The 26411-nt window shown below is 39.4% G+C and overlaps 1 protein-coding gene across 1 annotated transcript in view; it reads right to left on the bottom strand.

Annotated features, from left to right (window-relative positions):
• Window positions 1–1457: 1457 nt before the first annotated feature.
• The window catches only part of LOC120525842 (XK-related protein 5-like), a 67235-nt gene continuing 42281 nt past the window's right edge, over window positions 1458–26411 (bottom strand). The window contains exon 7 of the mRNA XM_039748459.1: window positions 1458–6454. Coding sequence (XP_039604393.1) covers window positions 5418–6454 — 1037 coding nt within the window. The 3' untranslated portion in view covers window positions 1458–5417. The remainder of the gene's footprint in view (window positions 6455–26411) is intronic.

Below are 26411 nucleotides of genomic sequence, written 5' to 3'. Positions count from 1 at the left end.
ATAATAATAGACCACAGCTCCTTCTGACAATTAAATGGATCAAGCAGATTTGAGAGTGAGAGGGGACATTATGTTGCAATTGTTCATGGAAATTTTTTAGGCCTTGCCAAATGTTGGAACATATATTTCACAAATGACTACTGACCATTCACTTTTTTTGGTTTTCTAATAACTACAGTAAGTTGTCTCAGCATTACACCCACATTTTATTACAACCTTCAGGGCCAGCACTTATTGACAGTAACTTGGTAGTTTGCTCCAGATTTTCATGTCTATTTGCCTGCTTGTTTCCTCCAGTAATGCACTTAGTCTCAGTTTCGAATACTACTCTCATGTATGCGATTTATTTAATTAACCAAAGGAATTACACTTCACAGACTTTTTTAGCAGATTTATGAGGTGCTGAATTCAGTCCTTAAATAGCCATCTTCATTGAAGACAAAGAGAAGCGAAATCTGACCTTGGAATGTTGACTTTCAGTGAAACCAATTTTGCACTAAAAAAATAATTTGGTGTGGTTAATGGAACATGGCATTTAGACTTTCTACTATGGCATATTGTATTTTTTGTGGACTATGTAACATAACTTTTTGTAGATATTAAACCAACATTTAAATATGAACAAAAACAGATGAGGATGTTACCAAGTTAGCTGCTGACTAATTTATAATTTGCACATCACTGTTTATCTGCAGTGGGTTGGCACCCTGCCCCGGATTGGTTCCTGCCTTGTGCCCTGTGTTGGCTGGGATTGGCTCCAGCAGACCACCGTGACCCTGTGTTCGGATTCAGCGGGTTGGAAAATGGATGGATGGATGGACATCACTGTTAATCCCATGCTGGTTCGTGGAACAATATCCATAGCACTTCAGATTCTTAGTGAGTGAGTAAAAAAAAAAAAAAAAGACTACACTGTTTTTGAAATTAAAGTTGCACAATCATTAATATCTGAGACTGAAGATTAAGAACTGCAATGAGGCATTTGATTAATTGAGTTGCTCAATAAGGGCCAATATCAAATTAGGATAGTGGTTAGAAGAAAAGCAGCCACTGTGACCATAATTAGACATCTCTGTTTTAGGCTGCCAAGCGGTATAATCCATTCATGCCGCTAAATGCTCATCCAATTTATATTTTTTGTAGTATAGCATCTAGAATTGCCCACACTTACGGAAAGACATATAGAGTTTACACATAATCTCAATTGTAGCATTAGCCATTCAGATTTTTTTTTCGTTGTTAAACACAGTGGCTTTTACTTGTACTGTAGGGTAAGCGGAAAGACTGTGGACTTTTATTGCTATATGTTAGAGATGACAAAATGAAAGAGCAGTTTAAGTAACAGAAGTGAACTGGGAAAACCATACATTTTATTAACAGGCAAAAGTCTCAAAAGTGTAGTATAGACACTTGCTTTACTAACTATTTACCAAATGAAATTTATGGTGGCCTTAAAATGATTAAAGGAACTTGTATAAAAATAAAAAAAAACTGGACCAGAATAATAATCTAGATATAAAAAATATGAACAAAAATTAATTGGATGCAGGAAATATTTGCAAGAGCCCAGAAACTGATTGAATTTACAGTATTTAATTTGTACTATAAGAAATCTTGATTTCTATGGTGCTATGTCTGAAAATATGAATCACACTCAGTTGCTCTAATTATACAGAAGTTTATATTTTGAAATTTATGTCAACCTAGCACAAGTTCAGATCAGTTAATCTGCATGACACAATTTTTATTCAATATGGTTATTAAAGGGTTGGCATGCCACTTTTCTTTAATATATTCACTTCCACAACAAAATATATTTTAATTCATAAGCAGTTGTAATTCTTTTTAAGGCTGAAAAGCTATTAATAAGTGGTGAAACAAAACTCTAGACTAATAACATTAAGTACAGCGATACTTTATCTAATAGGAATTTGCACACATTCCACGTAGGATGCATTGTTAGAAGACTGCTCCCACTATAAATAATGAAACAAAATTACGCAGATAACCAATCTGGGCATTAACCCCAAGTTGCCTCTATAAAGTTTGTAAGGCACCCTGCTGTAAAAAGTTGTTTTAAGGAAACCACCCAGATTGGGAAATAATACTGCTAGAACAGGGTATAAAAAGAAATCAACAGCTAATAAGCTGTGAGTTGGGCGGTAACAGACAACAAGCACTGAATCAGCAACAGAGCTGTCTAAAGATTTCAGAGAATGATTCTGTCCTTTAGCTCTTAGAATTAATTCATACTGCACTGGGCACAAGATAAACAAGTCAGAACTTACACAAAACACACCAACATTAAAAACTGTGCTACACATAGGCAAGATAATATTTCAAATATTTTTTTTCATCCTAACTTGACATATTCTGTGGACTTTCAGTGCTACATTTGTTAATTATATGTTTGTTTATTGTTTGTGTCAGATAAAGATTAATAAAAATCCAGAGATGAGACAATTCCATTTTAGGATAGCATAAAATCCATTTGAAACCTTTTGGAAAATTGTAGAAAATATTCATGTATTCTATACTAGTAGCTAAGATGCCTCTAAACTTCCAAGGGCAATTCACACCATTGGCTCATTATGTAAACTTGAGTAAGACTGTTAAACCATAAAGGCTTCATCTCAACTAGTATAAAAACAATTCCACTATACAAAAGATTTTAAAAAGCATTTTTATAGGATTGAGAAAATATAATTTTCTATCTTCTCGAAGTGTGCAAAAAATTAGCACACACTTCTTTCTTCAGTTTACTTTAAATCAGGCAACTGAACTTTTGAAATGTTAAATTGTCCCACAATTAATATTTTAGCTTTCTTACAAAGCTTAATTAGACCACTTGTTGAAGATCTACTTTCATAAAAATAACATTTCTTCCACTGTTTGACGGTGTTCAGTTTTAGAATCACTGTTGCCTTATTTTCAATATGGACATCATGTTTTCTGTAAACAATCACCGATCATGATCAAGGTATCAAGACACTAATATATGGCTTTAACAAACATCAAATGCATGATCTTCTCATGCACACCCTTACCAGTGGTTCTCAATCTTATTTGTGAGTGCAGTTAAATGGGTAACAGTCATGAACCAAGGTACAGTATGTGAATGTCTTTGTTAGCTGATGATTGCTTCTTTTCCACTTATCTTGTCTTTATATGATACCTGACACATACTCATGTTATTTTAATGACTTCATTAAACAGTAGTTATTTATTAATCACTTCACGATTTTTCCATTTCTCTTTCAAATGTATTATTACTTTACCTCCCAGTTGTACCTGAAATTCCTCAAGAAATGTGTATTTCAAATCCACTGAATCACACTTTTTTGTCTTAGAAATCTGACGTTTTCATTTCCTCAGACTCTGTAGTGATAAAACTAAATAAATCTACATCAGAGTTGTTACACGTAACTATTTACTTGTGTACTGATTCACTCTAAGTTCAAAACAGAAAAATTCATCAAATAAACATTGAATTAACTAAACCAAAGTAGCATTAGTCTTTTCTAAGCAATTTATATTTGTACTTTATGCAAAGGAACATATTTCTACAACCTATCACAGCTCAGAGTTGGCTCACACTGAACATATTTACATTTTGTGGAATAAAAAGTTAATGTACTGAAAAACATATTTCACAAAAATTCAGTTATTTTTCTTCTGGGGAAAGCTCATTATTGGTGTTACTATAGAAACAATTAAAACAATGTGGACACCTCAGATTTTTTCAGTAAACATCTTTTGATTTACTATATAGTAAAATATATGCAAAATAATTTCTCTTTGACTTTGAAGTTATTACATTTTATTAATTTATTACTGCTAAAATAAGCTAAGTGAATATGAGCCATACTCTTTGTCCTATAATACATTCCACTGAACTGAAAAATAGCATTTGAGAATTTTCAATCAACAGTTAATAAAAGGAAAGAGTTTGGATGCTTTAACCAATAAAACTGTTTTCATTACATTTAAAAACAATTTATGTAAGACCCTTTAAGTCAAGTGATCACAAAATGAATAAAATGATAAACCTCAGGAAATGTGTTTAGTAGAAACAAATCAAAAGATATAGCAGAACACTGTTCAGTACTGCAAAGAATGAAGTTATGTAAGCTAGATCTGATTAAGATTTTCTTCGAATTATACCAATTAGTTGTATTTAGTTGACAAATATAACTTCTTTCATCTTCTATATCTCTAAAGAAATTGTTAAAAAGACTCAGTTCTATTTAGTGAAATTAGATAGAAGAAGGTATTGATTTAAAAGCGCAAAGGAAGAAAGAAAAATAAATTGAGGAATGTAGCTTGTAGACAAGAGATAGACATGTAGTTTACTAATAATAACATTGTTTACCGTTTGCCTATAATCAGGTATCTTGTGATTAATGTTAAAACTATTAAAATAAGCAGTATATTCATTGTGGGATACATGCTATTAAACTTCATTACCATTTAAATAGTGCTCAATGCAGTGAATACATTAAGTTTCAAATTCAAGTTTATTATGGACTGGTACATGCTGAAAGCTTATCATGTATATATACATATACAAACATTCACTCCTCCTCCTCCTCCAAGAACAGGACGGCTTGCATTAAATCACTTCATTCTCATCCTTATGCCACAATTAAACTAAGAAAAGTGTATTTCAAAACAAATTGTGTCCTTTCCTAAACCCTGGTCATTGTCACAGGGGTCTAGACCCTTTCTCATAAGCAACAGGCACAAGGCAAAAAAAAAAACAGAGTCCAAAACTTTTTGTTTGTAAGACTCAAATAGGTGATGCTAACTGTTGCATTTGGTATAACAAGTATGTCTTTACAACAGTGTGGAATACCGAGGTATTAAAATTGGTAGGAATATGTCCTGAGGTTTATAGGTTAATTTAAAATTTAAAAAGAAATTGGGACTTTTTTTTTTTTTTTTTGCAGAGGAAGCTTGGTGAAAATAGTTATTTAATTCACAGTTGCTTTAGTAAGATTTATAACACTGAAGAAAAAGAAAAAACAGCATTACCTAGCTGTGGAAAATATTAGAATTTTTAAATTAAAAGTAAATAGGCCAACATCACAATGAAAATGTAACTGTTTAAATATTAAAAAATTCTAACAAAAAGTTTAAAACTTAATAAATAATTAAATGAGATTGTAACTCAGTACCAAGTTGTTAAAAATATACAAAATGATTACAAATTATTTTAGTAATTTTATAAAAAAAAGAAGTGTTAAAGGGGGTAAAACCAAACATGTTTTCGGCATATCATTATATAGTCTCTCCATTTTTCCATGCAGATATTTGTTCCTAAGTATATTTACTCTTCTAGGAAAGGAGACAATAGGACTTTATGAAGTGTCTCCCAAAACTAGTTCCTCAGCAGTCTTTCAATACAGTTAACTGCTTTATGGTTTATATATACCGTCACTATTCCCAGCTCCAAATGGAACAATCGGCTTTCTAACTCCTGAGATTCTGAGCTTTCTGCTTTGGATTTCATTATCTGATTTGGGAGTGGAAGTGAATCGAGGTTGAGCTGCCAGCTGAGACACCTGCTCACCTTTGCTTAGTATTCCTTTAGGCACTACATTCATGATATTCTTTTCTTGCCTTTTGCTCTTTGTGATGGGGCTGCACTCATTTAAAGGAGATGGAAATACAGCTCTCTCATCTTCTATTTCTCCCTCTGAGAGTTCTTTGTCTGCATCATTAGGGGACTGAAGATCAGCACTGAAGTACAATGTTGAACTGCATTCAGATTCCACTGGACTTTGTACACATGCTTTTGTACCTACATATTCAAGACCTTCTTGAAAACAAACAGATCTTCTTTCAGGAGATCCCCTACTGGGTGAATTTGAGGAAATTCCTAACTTTTCATTGGTTGCAAGTTTTTGAAAGGATGCCATCTCAGGGCTTGCTTGAACACTGAGGTACTGTGAAACATCCATGTTTTCAGATTCCGAATATGGAAAAACACCATGTGCCCATTCACCTTCTGTTTCTGATGGAGAGCTCTCTTCTGGCTCTGTTTCCTTCTGCACATTCTCATCTTTGACATCATCATGATCTGGCAGTACTAAAACTGAAGTGGCTCCTCCTGCCCCATAACCTTGAAATATTTTTGCTTCATCACCTGTCTTTAAAGCCACTTTAACCAGTAACCAGTGGTGGTGTCCTTTGTTCCCAGGAGATTGCAAAGCATTTGTAACCTGAGTAGGAATTTCACCATTTTCCAAATCAGTCTGAAATATTCCAGTGAAAGAAAGTGCTTCATTAGCTTGGCACTCAGTAGGGACACAAATGGGTATATTTCCAGAGGGCAACGATGTTTCTTCTTTGGTCCAGCATGAATTTCCTGAGTACGCAGTTTGGAAGTTGGTAGAGATTTCTGTGGACTTTGGATGTAGAAAACGGTAGTATAGAATCAAAGATATACATCCTACAAAGGAAATAAATGATACATACTGTTAAGTAAATAGGCATTTAAAGGGGTTTTATATACTATATTAAAGATATACAGTACAAACATACACACAAATCTCTCTCTCTCTCTCTCTGTCTCTCTCTCTCTCTAAAACCATTTCAGGTGACTACCTATTGAAGCTCATCGAGAGAATGCCAAGAGTGTGCAAAGCAGTAATCAGAGTAAAGGGTGGCTATTTTGAAGAAACTAGAATATAAAACATGTTTTCAGTTATTTCACCTTTTTTTGTTAAGTACATAACTCCACATGTGTTCATTCATAGTTTTGATGCCTTCAGTGAGAATCTACCAATGTAAATGGTCATGAAAATAAAGAAAACACATTGAATGAGGAGGTGTGTCCAAACTTTTGGCCTGTAATATATATATATATATATTGTAAAGGACCGAGGAGACAGTAGCAAGGGTTGGGGTTTTCCGGCCCCGTATATTGTAAATTCGAACAAAAAAACAGGTCAAAATTATAAACAAACAGTTCATAATGCGCGACGCCGACTCCTGGCGTCGCGGCCATTTTATTGGGGAGGAGCGGAAGTGGAGGGATGCCGGGAAGGACCGCAAGGGAGGATGGGAAGGATGACGTCAGGGCAAGATGGCGGAGGAAGGGCGGAAGTATCGCACTGCGGTCAATCCAGGCCTATGGTGCAGGAAGGTCTTTCTTTCTATGAGGAAGCAGAGGGAGAAAGTTAATACCCCACCATTCCCTGGCGCGAATGGTTTCCCAGGTGCTATCGAATCAATCCGCTGCCTCCTACTCGCGCGTGCGTGACACGATCCCCCCCTTAGCCCAGGACCGTCAGGTCGGGCGGACCTAACCGAGAGGTCGTGAATACGAGAGGGCATCGGCATTGGCCTGAAGGGTGCCCGCCGATAAGTGACAGTGAACTTATACGGCTGTAAGTCCAGGAACCACCTGGTGACCCGCGGATTCGACTCTTTGTGTAGGGACATCCACTGAAGTGCAGCGTGATCAGTCACCAGAGCGAATTCGCGACCCAGCAGGTAGTAACGGAGGTGGGTCACTGCCCACTTAATGGCCAAGGCCTCCCTCTCCACTGCAGCGTGCGGGTCTCCGGTCCATCAGTTTCGGCTAAGGTACATCACAGGGTGCTCGACACCATCGGCGCTTTGGCTCAGCACGCACCCAGGCCTGTGTCCGGCGTCGGTCTGGAGAATAAGCGGGAGCCCAAAATCGGGCGTCCGTAACACAGGTGCCGGCGTTAGGGCCTTCTTTAGGTCACTGAGCGCGTGTTCTGCTTTGTCGGTCCACACCACGTATAGGGGAGCGCCCTTTTTTGTCAGGTCAGTCAAGGGTGCTGCTCTTTCGGAGAAACGAGGAACAAACCGGCGGTAGTAACCCGCAAGCCCCAAGAAAGCCTGCACCTGTTTCTTGGTACTCGGACGGGGCCATTCTAAGATGTCTTTAACTTTGGAGCTCTGTGGCGCACCTGTCCTTGTCCCACGAGGTAGCCTAAATATTTGGCCTCCTTTAATCCAAAAACACTTCCGGGGTTTATGCGGAGGCGGCTTTAGCCAGTGTTCGGAGGACAGCTGCGACCTGCAGTAGATGCTCCTCCCAGGTGCGGAATAGATGACAACGTCATCCAGGTAGGCGGCGCTATAGGACTGGTGGGGCTTCAGCACTCTATCTACCAGGCGTTGGAAGGTCGCGGGGCCCGTGCAGCCCAAATGGGAGGACCTTGTACTGCCAGTGCCCGCTAGGGGTGCTAAAGGCCGTTTTCTCCTTTGCGGATGCCGTTAAAGGAATTTGCCAATACCCTTTTGTCATGTCAAGGGTAGTCAGATACGAGCCGTACCCAGCCGCTCAAGGAGGTCGTCAATGCGGGGCATGGGGTAGGCATCGAACTTGGAGATCTGATTCAGGCGTCTAAAGTCATTACAGAACCTCCAGGAGCCGTCTGGCTTGGAGACGAGGACAATAGGGCTGGACCAGGGACTATGGCTCTCTTCAATTATGTCCATGTCCAACATACGTTTCACCTCCAGTTCGACCTCTGCGCTGTTTTGCCTCCGGAGTCGGTAGGGCCTCTCGGACGATTACCCGGGCTCCGTGACTATATCGCGGCTCAATCAGCGGTCCGGCCGGGTGACTCGCTCACTACCTCGGGATGGCTCGGAGTGTTTGGGCTAACTCCTGCCGCTGCTTGGGGTCAGCTCTTCGCCGAGGTTAAGGGCAGTTGTGCTTGCGAAAGGGAGAGTGACCTACGGAGCTGGGAGCTCCTCTCTATCTCTCAGGGCTTTAACAGGTTGACATGATAGATCCTCTCACTTTCGGTCGGCGATTGGGCTGTTTCACCAAATAGTCGGCGAGTCCTTTCTCTCCTTAACCTCGTAAGGCCCTTGCCAGTGGCGAGCAGCTTCGAGTGGGAGGTCGGGCGAGCACCATAACTCGGTCCCCGGCGGAACTCCCTGAGGGCGGAGTTGCGGTTGTAACACCGGCCTGCGCTGCTTGCGCACGAGTCACGTGCTCTTTTAGGAGGGGCCTGATCTTTGTGAGTCGGTCGCGCAGTTGCGCCACGCACTCAAAATGTTAGAGGAGGGAAGAGCCTCGGCCTCCCAGCCTTCTTTTAGGATGTCGAGGATTCCCGGGGTTGTCGCCCGTATAGTAATTCAAAGGGGAGAAGCCTGTAGAGGCCTGGGGTACCTCCGGTAGGCAAAAGCACGGCGGGAGGAGCTGGTCCCAGTTCCTGCCGTCAGCGCTGACTACCTTGCGGAGCATCTGCTTAAGCGTCTGATTAAACGTTCGACCAACCCGTCAGTTTGCGGGTGATAGACTGACGCTTTCAGGTGCTTTATCTGCAGTAATTTGGCTACCTCCTTGAGCGTATCCGAAGTGAAGGGCGTACCCTGGTCCGTGAGGACCTCCTTGGGTATGCCCACGCGTGAAACAAATTAACCAGTTCCCGCGATGCTTTTAGTATTAGCGGGCGCAGGGGAACCGCCTCTGGGTACCGGGTGGCATAGTCCACCATGACTAGGATATACTTGTGGCCACGGGTTGAGGGCTCCAGGGTCCCACCAAATCGACCCCTATCCTTTCAAAGGGGATGTCCACGAGGGGAATAGGGACTAGAGGAGCACGGTCCCTCCTAGGAATCTGGCGGGTCTGGCACTCGGACAGGATTGACAGAACCGCGGACCTCCTCATTGATCCCAGGCCAGTAAAAGCGGAGCTTAATCCTCTCCAGTGTTTTTCGCCCCGAGGTGGGCCTAGGAGGTGAGCATGTGCCAACTCGCATATCTCCGCCGGAAGGTACGCTGAATTAGCAACAACTTCCGCACCTCGCCCTCATGGGTAGCCACTTTACAACAGATCATTCTCAAGGACAAAGAAGGGTTCCCGCGTGTGGATCCGTCCGCTGTTGAGCTGTTAGGCAGAACGACGCATTCGGGCAAAGCGCGGGAGTCATCATTCCACTGCTCCCTCTTAAAGGAGGCGGCGTGGACGAAATTGATGGTCCAGGCCGAGAGGGTCTTGGGGCCTGGGCCGGGAAGAGTTCCTGGCTAGTCCCTTCTCCGCGGAATCTTCGGGTCAAGGTCCGTAGCCACGGAAGGTCCCCGAGACACCAGCGCCCATAGGGCCTGCCCTTGTGCACGGCGTGGAGGCCGCGGGAGGGTGCCTTTTCCCCTCATAACAAGATCCAACGAGGCCCGGGGCGCGAATGGCTTACCGCTGATTCTTTTAGACCAGTCTTGTCCCAAATCACTGGGAAGGGGGTCAGGTAACACAGCGACCGTCATTTGGATTGGTTCCCCTTCCAGGTGACATAGCAGTGAGCGAACGATATGACCTAGTCCCCCATGCACACAGGTGACCAACAAATGCTGTTTTAACCACTGTTGCGGTAAGACAAAGCGGCGAGCAACAATGGTAATGTTGCTGCGGAATCAAACAAAGCCACCACGGCGTGCCCATTTAGCAACACCACTCCCGTGTTCGGACTCGACTCGCCAAGGGATGCGGCGGGTACAATACCTCTCCGATGATGTCCAGCTGCAGTCCATAGGCTCCGGGCGATGTGATGGGGCAGTTTGGCAGCAGGTGACGGTCTCGCCACACTTGAAACAGCGGCGGACCCGGCCTCTCTCTGGCTCTGGCTGGCGCTTCTGCAGCGCGTCGAGGGGCTCGGGGTGGCCGCCCGTCCCTGCGGGTTCCAGCGAGCAGGCTTTTCTGACCCCCAAGTCGGAGGACCGCCAACTGGCGCTCCAGGGCGTCGAGGAGGCCCGACATGTTCTGATAGGCGTGTCCCGGACCTGCTGGGCGAGGGAACTGGGCATCGCATTGACCAGGCCTTCACAGGCCACCCGCCGACCACTTTCCGCCCGTCGGGCCTCTGGCCGTAGCCAGCGCCCATCTTGCCCCAGAACTCAACGCCTGGGCGCGAAGGGCTTTTCGGGGGTCAAAGACCCAGTTCCGCCATTCGCCGCCTGCTGGCCCGGCTAATGCCGTAGCGGGCCAGTATTTCGGGCTTGAGGAGGTCGTAATTAGCGCCTCCTCCTCAGGGAGGTCATAATAGGCCCGCAGCGCTGGTCCCTTCAGGTATGGCGCCAAGATGGGCGCCCACTGACCCGCTGCCACTGCTTCGGGTGGCCGTCCTCTCAAACATGCCCAGGTAGGCATCGGCGTCCTCGAAGGGCCCATCGGACCATAGGAGGCGGCTGCCTGGGCGGGTCTGGTCTCGCCCGTTGGGCTTCCACTAACCTGGCCTTCGTGGCCTCCAGCTCCCGGTGGTGGCGGCTTGCGCAAGCTGCAGCGCCTGGAGCTGGTCATTCATCCTGCAGCACGTGTTGAGGTCCTGTCCCTCCGTCATTCCGGGATCTCTATCCTGCCGACTCGCCACTTGTAAAGGACCGAGGAGACAGTAGCAAGGGTTGGGGTTTTCCGGCCCGTATATTGTAAACAACAAAAACAGGTCAAAATTATAAACAAACAGTTCATAATGCGCGCGCCGACTCCTGGCGCCGCGCCATTTTATTGGGGAGGAGCCGGAAGTGGAGGAATGCGGGAAGGACCGCAAGGGAGGATGGGAAGGATGGCGTCAGGGCAAGATGGCGGAGGAAGGGCGGAAGTATCGCACTGCGGTCAATCCAGGCCTATGGTGCAGGAAGGTCTTTCTTTCTATGAGGAAGCAGAGGGAGAAAGTTAATACCCCGCCATTCCCTGGCGAATGGTTTCCCAGGTGCTATCGAATCAATCCATGCCTCCTACTAGCTACAACGTGACATATATATATATATATATATATATATATATATGAATGAAGGGAGAGACAGACAGACAGACAGACAGACATACACACACATACACACACACACACACACACTGATCAGCCACAACATTAAATCCACCCGCTTAATATTATCTAGGTCCCCCAAACAAAACAGCTCTGACCTGAAAGTGTTCTGTGGTATCTGGCACCAATACGTTAGCAGGAAATCCTTTGACCCATGTACTGTATGTTGTGAGGTAGGGCCTCCATGAAATGGATTTGTTTTTAAAGCACATCCCACAGACGCTTGATCAGATCAAGATCTGGGGAATTTGGAAGCCAAGTCAACACCTTAAACTCTTTGTAATGTTCCTCAAACCATTCCTAGATAATTTTTACAGTATAGCAGGGCACATTATCCTGCTGAAAGAGACCAGCCACTGCCATCAGGGAATATCATCACAATGAAGGGGTATATGTGGTCTGCAACAGTCTTTAGGTGTCAAAGTAACATCCACATAAATGTCAGGACCCAAGGTTTCCCAGCAGAACATTACCCAGAATATCAAACTACCTTCACTGGCTTCCTTTCTTTCGAAAGTGTATTCTGCTAAATGACGCAAACGCACCTGACAGATGTACAATTTTCATATCACAGTATGGAATTGGTTGGCATTCCTTTATTATGGAGTCCAGACAAAACGTACCACAGGTAATTTATAACTATAACACTATTGGTCTTGCAATCTTCCCATGCAGTACCTGCCTTGCCCAAAACTGACCAATGGCATAGCCATGGTATTTAATTTCTTATTTGCATGTATCATCAGTTGGGTTAAATTGCTAACTGCAGCACAATTTGGTCATCTATGGTGAAACAACAAATGTTAGCATTTTTATTTAGAAGATGGTATATGTTAAATGCAGTTCCTTAATGTTCCATCTTAGGATCACCTACTGGCTTCTGCTGTATCACTTTCCTCAAATTAGTAGTTACAGTATGCTCAATTAAAATGCATAAAATACATTCCAAATCTTTCAAGTTTTTATGATGGCAAGAAGTCCTAAACATTATTGCATCACTTTTTTTTGGCCTTCTACTTCTGAAATTCATTTCTGTTCAGGTACAATTTAATTGTCTATCCTTAAGCAAGTCTGAGTTATTATACAGTATGTGCACAATTATATTCACATTACATTTCTCTTGTCAATCAATCAATCTTTGTTCTTTACAGCACTATTTTGAGAAATAAGAAATGCAAGTCATTTTGCAAACCAAACATAATTACGATATCAAAGTGACAATAAATACAATGAGATGTTGTAGAAGTAGACACAATACATATTGGCAGAAATTATAGGAACTTGGAAAGCAAGTAGCAAGAGAAAGGAAAAATACATTGTGGGCTGATGAGTCAATTCAAACTAAAGAAAACTTGCACAGTAATGCAGAGTGAATTTCATTGCTTCTTGTGAAGTTCCTATAGCATACAAAATAATGGACAATCATTTAACATTTACTTTCAGCCTTTTATTGATGAGCAATTAGTGACAATGACTCACTTATGTCACCAAGCAAACCTAAAACAGAAATTAAATTATCCTATCCTTTTGGAAAATTACTCTAAATTATAAACTATAAATGTTCTCTCTGAACTGAGCCAAGTTCTCCATTTTACTCTGTTTGTGCTCATGTGACACATTTGGCATCCCAGTGAGCTCAATTTCCTAATTTTATTTTAGTGTAAGACATGTCCATGTTCCCCCAAACAAACCACAATAATTTACATAATAGAAGACTTGAAGATGCTGTGTAAATATTAGTTCTACCCAAACTTGCTGGATTTTGCCCTTTTCCAAATATCCAGGTCTGCTTACCGAAATTTCTGCTTATTGGATTGTGTACTGCACTTCCAACCTTGAATAATTTTACCGTACATCTGATGTGGATGCATTTTTTGAAGGACCCCATTTTCTTACACTATGTTATACAATTGTGTAAAATACCAGGGCAGACAACCAGAATACCAATACCTGGTAGCGATGTGCTTCAAACATGGGCAAAATTTATAACAGTGCTCTATCTATACATCTCTTGATTGAACATACCACAGCAGACCCTTCCAATTTGCACAACAGAGCTGTCCTTCTGGAAAAATCAAAGTAACCCTTGTCATCCTACTTATCTTCAGCAATGCTAACATCATTTAATCTGTCACATATATTACTTGTAATCAAACTTGTAAACAAATGTGGTTACATTGTACTGATTGCTTCCTGATGAAATGCTGGCATTAACCCTGCAATATTTCCCTCACACTTTGCCCGCGAAATGTCTCTTTTCTAGATATATTTTTGCCAACATATTTTTTTCCTGCCTTATCTAATTACTTGCATGTTTTTCTTACTCTCTGCAGGTCAGTATCCTGCATGCTGATTCTCTTATTCAGTTTGCAGTTGCCTCATTTGATTGCATTCCCTACATTCATACTATTAAAACCTCAACCTCACAAGCCTTTTTTATACTGCGTTTAGTTCTTCTCTACTTCCTGACTGACATTTAAGTCTAAACATACAAAAATAAAATGTGATCCAGTAGTATTTCTCCAAACTCTGCTCCTTTTGTAAGGTATGTAATAAAATGTGTTGGTTCAAGGCCCAGGACATACATTAAGTACAATGCCATTGGAAAAAAGAGGATTTGCCCCTTTCTAATTTCCTCTGTTATTACAAATTTATGACACTGGATTCAGGTCTTCATCCAAAATCTAACAGGTAAGTCTGAATAGACAAATAGCACTTTTTTCTCATCTCATTGACAAATGAGTATAGCTATAACACACCAGCTTTTTTCACTGTATGTAAAAATAACTGCACCTTCAAACACTTTAATTCAGTATTATTCATTCACACTAATATGGAGGCAAATTAGTTCATTCCTTCTTGCAGAACTGCTTTAAGTGGGAAACATTAGTAGGTTTTCAAGCATGGTCTGCTCATTTCAGGTCCTGCCCCAGCATGTCTATTGGGTTGCAGTCTGGACTTTGACTGAGCCAGTCAAAAATGTTTTATTTTGGTTCTTTTGAACCATTTTGATGTAGACTTCCTTTTGTGTCTTGGATAATTGTTCCTGTATGACCAAAGCACTCTTCATATTCAGTTGATAGACAAATAACTAGAAATTCCCCTTAGTAATTTTCTAATATAGAGCAGAATTTATGGCTCCTTCAATTACATCAAATACTTTAAATTCTGAGGCAGCAAAGCAAGTCAATACCACCATGTCTGATTTTTTTTTTATATTATAATTATGCCTTTTGCCAATCATAATGGTATTGATGTAGTTGAAAAAGTTACACTTTGGTGTCATCTGTATGTAGTACATTTTCCCAAAGAGCTTCGGGATAAGCAAGGTGCTTCCTGGCAAATGACAGATGAACATTTTGTGTTCTTCTTTTATTAGCAGTGGTTTCTGCTTTGCTGTGCTCTAATGAAAAGTATGACGTCTCCTGGATGTTTTGTAAGAGTTTTTGCAATTTTCTGGATGATCTTTGTGCTGTACAATACATCAGGACAAATCATGGCAGGGCAACCACTGCTGGGAAGAGTCACTACTGTTCCAAATGTTTTCCATTTGGTGATTATGGCTCTCAATGTACTTCAATGGAGTATTCAGCGAAGGAATAATAAAATAACCAAAACAATAAAAGCATTATCTAATGATCAAACATGGTGGTGATATGGGTTTGCTTTGCTGCCTCAGAACCTAGAAGATATGCCATAACTGAAGAAAAAATAAATTGTGCTCTGTTAGAATATACTTAAGGGCAATTTCCAGTCATCTGGCTTTGTAGTCATTGAAAAAGATCAACAATTTAAAACATTGTGCTTTATTCAACTACTACTAGCTGTGCTTCTACTTGAGCTGCTTCGGGTTATATTGTTCAGTGACATTATAATAAAACTGTCAATTATACAAAATAGCCCATCTAAATTAAAGGATAAGTTCAATACTTTTCAAGTTGAAGTAATTTCTTCATAAACATGGTATAAATAAATTTGAATCATGAAATTGGGTCCAAAAGTGAAGTATTTCTTATAAATTAAAAAAATATATATGCCCTCATTGATGTTTACAATAGAGCACCACTTTAAAATAAAAGCCTAAAACTGTTCTGATGAAACAGCAAAAGTTATGATATAAGAATACATACCTTCCAATTTTCTTATGCATGTCTGTGACAACATAACGCATCTGGAAATAATCATTTTAGTGCATATTACTGGTACTATTTTTCTCGTGGTAAGGAAATATTTTCTATTCGCTTGTGTGAGTTCTCACATTAATACAGAAGACAATCAAAACAATGCCAACCACATGGCATGATAAATTACTGTGATTTAATGTTTCAAAAGGTAATAATGCCCCGGTTTCAAAGATTATTGTAGAAGAAGACAAGCACTGAGATGGCGTGCACAGTGTTCTTCGTTTAAAATGGCTGATTGTTATAATATTAGCATTTTTTTGTTAAAAAATGACATGTATGAACTATTTTACAATGTATGTTCGCAAGATGTTGATCAATACTCGACAATACTCCAACATATTCTGCTGTACTAAGCTTTTATTTTCCAATCATGCTTTGTTAGCCTCCACTGTAAAGCGACAATGAGGGCAAGATATCTTTAAAAATTTATAAAAAATGCTTAACTGTGCATCACAGTTTTGCATGGCAAATGCATATATGCCACGTTTGCGAAGAAATAACTTTGACTTAAAAAATAACGAACTTATTCTTTAAGCATTTTGAAAAAAGAAAAGAAAAAAGTAAATCATTATGATTGTCTGTAACACCTTGTGTTGGATTTTGAAATGGGGCTGTGTTGTATCTCTGCTGGATGGAAGCACCAAAAGTAGACAGCACACACTCTAGGTTCCTCCATGTCTAAAACATACACATTTGAGGATAAACAGCATGGCATAGGCGAGTATTTTTTATGCCAGAATGGACCACATGATGGACAGGTGTCCTGCCAAGGGGTGGTCACTGCCTTATGTTTGGTACTGCAAGTGCTCTCCATGAACCTTTTACAATAAATAAATAAACCATCATGGATGGGTTTTAGCCTTGTTAATGTTATTCTCCTCCGATTCTTGTACAGGCTTTTACAAGTATAACAGATTTTTTTATGCTTTAATGACTATATCTAATGCAGCTCTGGAAATCTAATAAATATATAGCCCTTATATGTGTAGTGCATACAGCAGTAATGGATTTCTTAATGGTCTGCCTGATGCTTTCTGCAAAGGCTAAGGTGTATCCTACATAAGTGAGCAAACCACCCCAAACTGAAGGGACCAAGGTTAATTTTGCCGTGGGAACCGCACAAACCTCATTCTCAGTAAAATGCACTGATAATTTTGTGTTTTCTCAAAAGTTAAACTTTCTAGAATATATGCAGTAAATATGTCTGTGAATTTTTTTCTAGTACAAAAATCCATTCACAATGTTTTTTATGTACTGTATTTGTATGTGCCTCAAACCTGGAAATCAAATTTCAGGCATATATGATATAGACAGAAAATTATAAATTAATACAAAAATAAATAAAATTTCTTTTTGATAAAAACTTTTCAAAAATTTAAAGAAGAAAAATTTTTTAAAAACCTAAGGTTAAACCTTTGCGGAAGTTATTCCAGGTGCTATCGAATCAATCCGCGCCTCCTACTAGCGTCGCGTGACATATATATATATATATATATATATATATATATATATATATGAATGAAGGGAGAGACAGACAGACAGACAGACATACACACACATACACACACACACACACACACACTGATCAGCCACAACATTAAATCCACCCGCTTAATATTATCTAGGTCCCCCAAACAAAACAGCTCTGACCTGAAAGTGTTCTGTGGTATCTGGCACCAATACGTTAGCAGGAAATCCTTTGACCCATGTACTGTATGTTGTGAGGTAGGGCCTCCATGAAATGGATTTGTTTTTAAAGCACATCCCACAGACGCTTGATCAGATCAAGATCTGGGGAATTTGGAAGCCAAGTCAACACCTTAAACTCTTTGTAATGTTCCTCAAACCATTCCTAGATAATTTTTACAGTATAGCAGGGCACATTATCCTGCTGAAAGAGACCAGCCACTGCCATCAGGGAATATCATCACAATGAAGGGGTATATGTGGTCTGCAACAGTCTTTAGGTGTCAAAGTAACATCCACATAAATGTCAGGACCCAAGGTTTCCCAGCAGAACATTACCCAGAATATCAAACTACCTTCACTGGCTTCCTTTCTTTTCGAAAGTGTATTCTGCTAAATGACGCAAACGCACCTGACAGATGTACAATTTTCATATCACAGTATGGAATTGGTTGGCATTCCTTTATTATGGAGTCCAGACAAAACGTACCACAGGTAATTTATAACTATAACACTATTGGTCTTGCAATCTTCCCATGCAGTACCTGCCTTGCCCAAAACTGACCAATGGCATAGCCATGGTATTTAATTTCTTATTTGCATGTATCATCAGTTGGGTTAAATTGCTAACTGCAGCACAATTTGGTCATCTATGGTGAAACAACAAATGTTAGCATTTTTATTTAGAAGATGGTATATGTTAAATGCAGTTCCTTAATGTTCCATCTTAGGATCACCTACTGGCTTCTGCTGTATCACTTTCCTCAAATTAGTAGTTACAGTATGCTCAATTAAAATGCATAAAATACATTCCAAATCTTTCAAGTTTTTATGATGGCAAGAAGTCCTAAACATTATTGCATCACTTTTTTTTGGCCTTCTACTTCTGAAATTCATTTCTGTTCAGGTACAATTTAATTGTCTATCCTTAAGCAAGTCTGAGTTATTATACAGTATGTGCACAATTATATTCACATTACATTTCTCTTGTCAATCAATCAATCTTTGTTCTTTACAGCACTATTTTGAGAAATAAGAAATGCAAGTCATTTTGCAAACCAAACATAATTACGATATCAAAGTGACAATAAATACAATGAGATGTTGTAGAAGTAGACACAATACATATTGGCAGAAATTATAGGAACTTGGAAAGCAAGTAGCAAGAGAAAGGAAAAAATACATTGTGGGCTGATGAGTCAATTCAAACTAAAGAAAACTTGCACAGTAATGCAGAGTGAATTTCATTGCTTCTTGTGAAGTTCCTATAGCATACAAAATAATGGACAATCATTTAACATTTACTTTCAGCCTTTTATTGATGAGCAATTAGTGACAATGACTCACTTATGTCACCAAGCAAACCTAAAACAGAAATTAAATTATCCTATCCTTTTGGAAAATTACTCTAAATTATAAACTATAAATGTTCTCTCTGAACTGAGCCAAGTTCTCCATTTTACTCTGTTTGTGCTCATGTGACACATTTGGCATCCCAGTGAGCTCAATTTCCTAATTTTATTTTAGTGTAAGACATGTCCATGTTCCCCCAAACAAACCACAATAATTTACATAATAGAAGACTTGAAGATGCTGTGTAAATATTAGTTCTACCCAAACTTGCTGGATTTTGCCCTTTTCCAAATATCCAGGTCTGCTTACCGAAATTTCTGCTTATTGGATTGTGTACTGCACTTCCAACCTTGAATAATTTTACCGTACATCTGATGTGGATGCATTTTTTGAAGGACCCCATTTTCTTACACTATGTTATACAATTGTGTAAAATACCAGGGCAGACAACCAGAATACCAATACCTGGTAGCGATGTGCTTCAAACATGGGCAAAATTTATAACAGTGCTCTATCTATACATCTCTTGATTGAACATACCACAGCAGACCCTTCCAATTTGCACAACAGAGCTGTCCTTCTGGAAAAATCAAAGTAACCCTTGTCATCCTACTTATCTTCAGCAATGCTAACATCATTTAATCTGTCACATATATTACTTGTAATCAAACTTGTAAACAAATGTGGTTACATTGTACTGATTGCTTCCTGTATGAAATGCTGGCATTAACCCTGCAATATTTCCCTCACACTTTGCCCGCGAAATGTCTCTTTTCTAGATATATTTTTGCCAACATATTTTTTTCCTGCCTTATCTAATTACTTGCATGTTTTTCTTACTCTCTGCAGGTCAGTATCCTGCATGCTGATTCTCTTATTCAGTTTGCAGTTGCCTCATTTGATTGCATTCCCTACATTCATACTATTAAAACCTCAACCTCACAAGCCTTTTTTATACTGCGTTTAGTTCTTCTCTACTTCCTGACTGACATTTAAGTCTAAACATACAAAAATAAAATGTGATCCAGTAGTATTTCTCCAAACTCTGCTCCTTTTGTAAGGTATGTAATAAAATGTGTTGGTTCAAGGCCCAGGACATACATTAAGTACAATGCCATTGGAAAAAAGAGGATTTGCCCCTTTCTAATTTCCTCTGTTATTACAAATTTATGACACTGGATTCAGGTCTTCATCCAAAATCTAACAGGTAAGTCTGAATAGACAAATAGCACTTTTTTCTCATCTCATTGACAAATGAGTATAGCTATAACACACCAGCTTTTTTCACTGTATGTAAAAATAACTGCACCTTCAAACACTTTAATTCAGTATTATTCATTCACACTAATATGGAGGCAAATTAGTTCATTCCTTCTTGCAGAACTGCTTTAAGTGGGAAACATTAGTAGGTTTTCAAGCATGGTCTGCTCATTTCAGGTCCTGCCCCAGCATGTCTATTGGGTTGCAGTCTGGACTTTGACTGAGCCAGTCAAAATGTTTTATTTTGGTTCTTTTGAACCATTTTGATGTAGACTTCCTTTTGTGTCTTGGATAATTGTTCCTGTATGACCAAAGCACTCTTCATATTCAGTTGATAGACAAATAACTAGAAATTCCCCTTAGTAATTTTCTAATATAGAGCAGAATTTATGGCTCCTTCAATTACATCAAATACTTTAAATTCTGAGGCAGCAAAGCAAGTCAATACCACCATGTCTGATTTTTTTTTTATATTATAATTATGCCTTTTGCCAATCATAATGGTATTGATGTAGTTGAAAAAGTTACACTTTGGTGTCATCTGTATGTAGTACATTTTCCCAAAGAGCTTCGGGATAAGCAAGGTGCTTCCTGGCAAATGACAGATGAACATTTTGTGTTCTTCTTTTATTAGCAGTGGTTTCTGCTTTGCTGTGCTCTAATGAAAAGTATGACGTCTCCTGGATGTTTTGTAAGAGTTTTTGCAATTTTCTGGATGATCTTTGTGCTGTACAATACATCAGGACAAATCATGGCAGGGCAACCACTGCTGGGAAGAGTCACTACTGTTCCAAATGTTTTCCATTTGGTGATTATGGCTCTCAATGTACTTCAATGGAGTATTCAGCGAAGGAATAATAAAATAACCAAAACAATAAAAGCATTATCTAATGATCAAACATGGTGGTGATATGGGTTTGCTTTGCTGCCTCAGAACCTAGAAGATATGCCATAACTGAAGAAAAAATAAATTGTGCTCTGTTAGAATATACTTAAGGGCAATTTCCAGTCATCTGGCTTTGTAGTCATTGAAAAAGATCAACAATTTAAAACATTGTGCTTTATTCAACTACTACTAGCTGTGCTTCTACTTGAGCTGCTTCGGGTTATATTGTTCAGTGACATTATAATAAAACTGTCAATTATACAAAATAGCCCATCTAAATTAAAGGATAAGTTCAATACTTTTCAAGTTGAAGTAATTTCTTCATAAACATGGTATAAATAAATTTGAATCATGAAATTGGGTCCAAAAGTGAAGTATTTCTTATAAATTAAAAAAATATATATGCCCTCATTGATGTTTACAATAGAGCACCACTTTAAAATAAAAGCCTAAAACTGTTCTGATGAAACAGCAAAAGTTATGATATAAGAATACATACCTTCCAATTTTCTTATGCATGTCTGTGACAACATAACGCATCTGGAAATAATCATTTTAGTGCATATTACTGGTACTATTTTTCTCGTGGTAAGGAAATATTTTCTATTAAACTTGTGTGAGTTCTCACATTAATACAGAAGACAATCAAAACAATGCCAACCACATGGCATGATAAATTACTGTGATTTAATGTTTCAAAAGGTAATAATGCCCCGGTTTCAAAGATTATTGTAGAAGAAGACAAGCACTGAGATGGCGTGCACAGTGTTCTTCGTTTAAAATGGCTGATTGTTATAATATTAGCATTTTTTTGTTAAAAAATGACATGTATGAACTATTTTACAATGTATGTTCGCAAGATGTTGATCAATACTCGACAATACTCCAACATATTCTGCTGTACTAAGCTTTTATTTTCCAATCATGCTTTGTTAGCCTCCACTGTAAAGCGACAATGAGGGCAAGATATCTTTAAAAATTTATAAAAAATGCTTAACTGTGCATCACAGTTTTGCATGGCAAATGCATATATGCCACGTTTGCGAAGAAATAACTTTGACTTAAAAAATAACGAACTTATTCTTTAAGCATTTTGAAAAAAGAAAAGAAAAAAGTAAATCATTATGATTGTCTGTAACACCTTGTGTTGGATTTTGAAATGGGGCTGTGTTGTATCTCTGCTGGATGGAAGCACCAAAAGTAGACAGCACACACTCTAGGTTCCTCCATGTCTAAAACATACACATTTGAGGATAAACAGCATGGCATAGGCGAGTATTTTTTATGCCAGAATGGACCACATGATGGACAGGTGTCCTGCCAAGGGGTGGTCACTGCCTTATGTTTGGTACTGCAAGTGCTCTCCATGAACCTTTTACAATAAATAAATAAACCATCATGGATGGGTTTTAGCCTTGTTAATGTTATTCTCCACTCCGATTCTTGTACAGGCTTTTACAAGTATAACAGATTTTTTTATGCTTTAATGACTATATCTAATGCAGCTCTGGAAATCTAATAAATATATAGCCCTTATATGTGTAGTGCATACAGCAGTAATGGATTTCTTAATGGTCTGCCTGATGCTTTCTGCAAAGGCTAAGGTGTATCCTACATAAGTGAGCAAACCACCCCAAACTGAAGGGACCAAGGTTAATTTTGCCGTGGGAACCGCACAAACCTCATTCTCAGTAAAATGCACTGATAATTTTGTGTTTTCTCAAAAGTTAAACTTTCTAGAATATATGCAGTAAATATGTCTGTGAATTTTTTTCTAGTACAAAAATCCATTCACAATGTTTTTTATGTACTGTATTTGTATGTGCCTCAAACCTGGAAATCAAATTTCAGGCATATATGATATAGACAGAAAATTATAAATTAATACAAAAAATAAATCTTGATAAACTTCATTTAAGAAGACTTTTATACTAGTACTAGCAAAATACCCGCACTTCGCAGCGGCGAAGTACTGCATTAAAATTTTTATTAAGAAGAAAATTAAACTTTTTTAAACTGAGCGAAAATATGCCAATAATTATTTGTTAAGGATCTCTTTGTATACCATGTTGTCAGTTCGGCCTTCCGGTTGTAACATGACCAAGCTGTGCGCTGAGCTTACTCTTGAGCATGTAACTTACAGTTGGCCATGTGAACAGTAATCTTGTCTCAAATCTCACAGCTTAGATTGCTGCTGTCATAATTGGTTTAAGTTTAATGCTTTCAATTACGACAGTATTTGTAGGACTTGTGTTGAAGAGACATTCGGCATCTGTCAAGCGTTGTAAGCACACAACCGGTTTTCATCGATAAAATCACATGCAGCTTTTGAGAGTTTAAACATTCATAGACAGTCCTGTACCGTCATCAGTCCACACCTTGAACCTGTCCCAGTCATTCAATACATAAGACAGAATGTTCCTCCGGATATTAATAGTGAGCCTGATATGGCCGTGCAATATGTAACAAAGAGAATGGAAAAGGTAGGTGCCATCTCCAGGCATGGAAACCACTCGGTAAGTGACAGTTCTTTGATCGATAGTGATCATCTCGATAGACATGGTAATGGGGATTGGAACGATAAAGGAAATGGGTACCTGAGCAATGCAAAGTAAGTCTAAAATACCTACACAATAACTATAATTGTAATAAACAAACAATAAAACAGCGGAGAAGCCGTGGATTAAACAAAAAGGCTGTAGTTATCAGTAGAGAGACATGAATCCTGTGGCGAAGCAAGGAAGGGAATGTAGAGACCGGAGCGACGGATGGCCTTATATAGGCAGGCAGCCAACAACGTGGGAGGCGTTGGGATGGGGGACCCAACACCACCTCACACGGTGACCGAGGTGCAGGCTATGGGCGTATATATGTACGTAAGTAGGATTCAGTTAGCGTTGGGAACCCGTGTACCAAAGTTCTTGAAGATGGGCCCATAAGTAACATAGACTGTTGAAAAGTTCAATATGGCGGCCGACAGTGGCATCATACCACCGAAATTAGTTCAAAATTTCAGCCTTCTACCTACACGGGAAGTTGGAAAATTGGTGACATTGGAAAGTTCAATATGGCGGCCGACAGTAGCGTCATACCATCGAAATAAGTAAGTACATCGGTTTCGGTTAGCGCAGGGAAGCCGCCTACCAAATTTCGTGAAGATGGGGCCATAAATAAGAAAATTCAACATGGCGGGGCGTCGTGAGCCGTTATGACCGTTATGTGTAGAATTTCGAAATGAAACCTGCTTAACTTTTGTAAGTAAGCTGTAAGGAATAAGCCTGCCAAATTTCAGCCTTCTACCTACATGGGAAGTTGGAGAATTAGTGATGAGTCAGTGAGTCAGTCAGTCAGTGAGGGCTTTGCCTTTTATTATTATAGACTAGCAAAATACCCGCGCTTCGCAGCGGAGAAGTAGTGTGTTAAAGAAGTTATGAAAAAAAAGCAAACATTTTAAAAATAACGTAAGATGATTGTTAATGTAATTGTTTTGTCATTGATATTGAGTGTTGTTGTCATATCTATATATATATATATATATGTATATATTTATATATATCTATATCTATATATATATCTATATATATCTATATATATATATATCTATACTAATAAAAGGCAAAGCCCTCACTCACTCATTCACTGACTCATCACTAATTCTCCAACTTCCCGTGTAGGTAGAAGGCTGAAATTTGGCAGGCTTATTCCTTACAGCTTACTTACAAAAGTTGGGCAGGTTTCATTCAAATTCTACGCATAAGGGTCATAACTGGAAGCTATTTTTTCCCATATAATGTAATGGAGTCTTGAGTTGGAGATGGCGGGGGGCGGAGTTTCGTGTGACATCATCATGCCTCCTACGTAAGTACGTAGAGAACAAGAAAGAACTCCAGCGATGAGCACAAAACGCCATTTCACAATTGAGAAGGCAGAAAAACATTATGAAGCAAATGATGCATATCACGGAAACAAAGCACTGGCGTGAACCGTAAGTTTATATTAAATTAAGTTCATAGACAGGCTGCCTCTAGCGTTTGTAATTTAGTGCCTGCCCATATAAGGCCGTCCATCAGCGGCAATCCAATACAAACACTGCCGCTAAATATTCACGTGTGAAGGACTGTGCTTATGCAGAGGAAGATGAGATGGTCAGGGTAGTGTTTGGCACAAACTCATTGAAACTGCGAGAGAAACTTTTAAGTGCGGGTCTTAGCTGACATTACGAGATGGCACCAGTACAGCTGGAACCTTGATGCAAGAACACCAAGCGGCTCCGTGAACTGGCGCGGTGCACAGACAAAAGCAACAGTTCCAAAGAGTGCTGAACAAAAACCGAATTACACAATTGAGAAGGCAGCAAAAAATATAGGCGTCTTATACATACAATCATATTCATAAGTGCAGCTACTGCGGAAACAAAGCGCCGCGTGGAAAAGTGAATGTCGCTAAAGGAAGACAAGCGTAAAAAAACCGTGCATGCAGTTTGTCACATCACAGATAAAAAGGAAGGCGAGCTGTTTATTGATGCAGTAAGGAACTAATCGATGAATGAAACCTCTTATCTTTACAGCGATTGACAAACCACGGAATATAACGAACACATCCTACAAATCTGAGCCTGATTGAAGAAATAATGATAATCAAATCCTTGATGACAGCAACATTCAATAACACTCACAAAACAATTACTGTATATTGACAATCATATTCGTTATTTTTAAAATGTTCCCTTTTCTTTTCATAACTTCTACTTCTCCACTCACGATACGGGGTATATATATATATATATATATATAAATGTATATATATAGCCCGATCTACAATACATACTTTAGCATAGACAAGCCACAAAACGCTGGCTATTGTAAGTCTTAAGCCTCTACGCCGACATTGAGGTTTGATTCGAGAGGGTGTACTGAGTATGTGTAGCGTTACCGATTCATTTTACCTTAGCATCTCCTTGGTTTTGGGGCGTATGAAAAAATATTAGGTTAGCAGAATCATGTTCGTTATTTTTAAAATTTTCCTTTCTTAGCACAAGCACAGTTGAGAAGCTTGATGCATGTACTCCATAGCGTTAAAAATAGCATTTAATCACACTTTCAATTCAAGCAAAGCGGGAACTTTTGTCAATGCATGATTTCCTGGTACATCCATTACACTGATGCACACATCACAGCTACAAAAATGTTAGAGTCGGAATAAAGCGCGTTCCTCGACTGATCATTTCGA

Source organism: Polypterus senegalus, chromosome 3 (genome assembly GCF_016835505.1).
Source record: "Polypterus senegalus isolate Bchr_013 chromosome 3, ASM1683550v1, whole genome shotgun sequence".
NCBI lineage: Eukaryota > Metazoa > Chordata > Cladistia > Polypteriformes > Polypteridae > Polypterus > Polypterus senegalus.
Note: the sequence above shows the minus strand (reverse complement) of the source record. Positions and strands in the feature narration are given on the sequence as shown.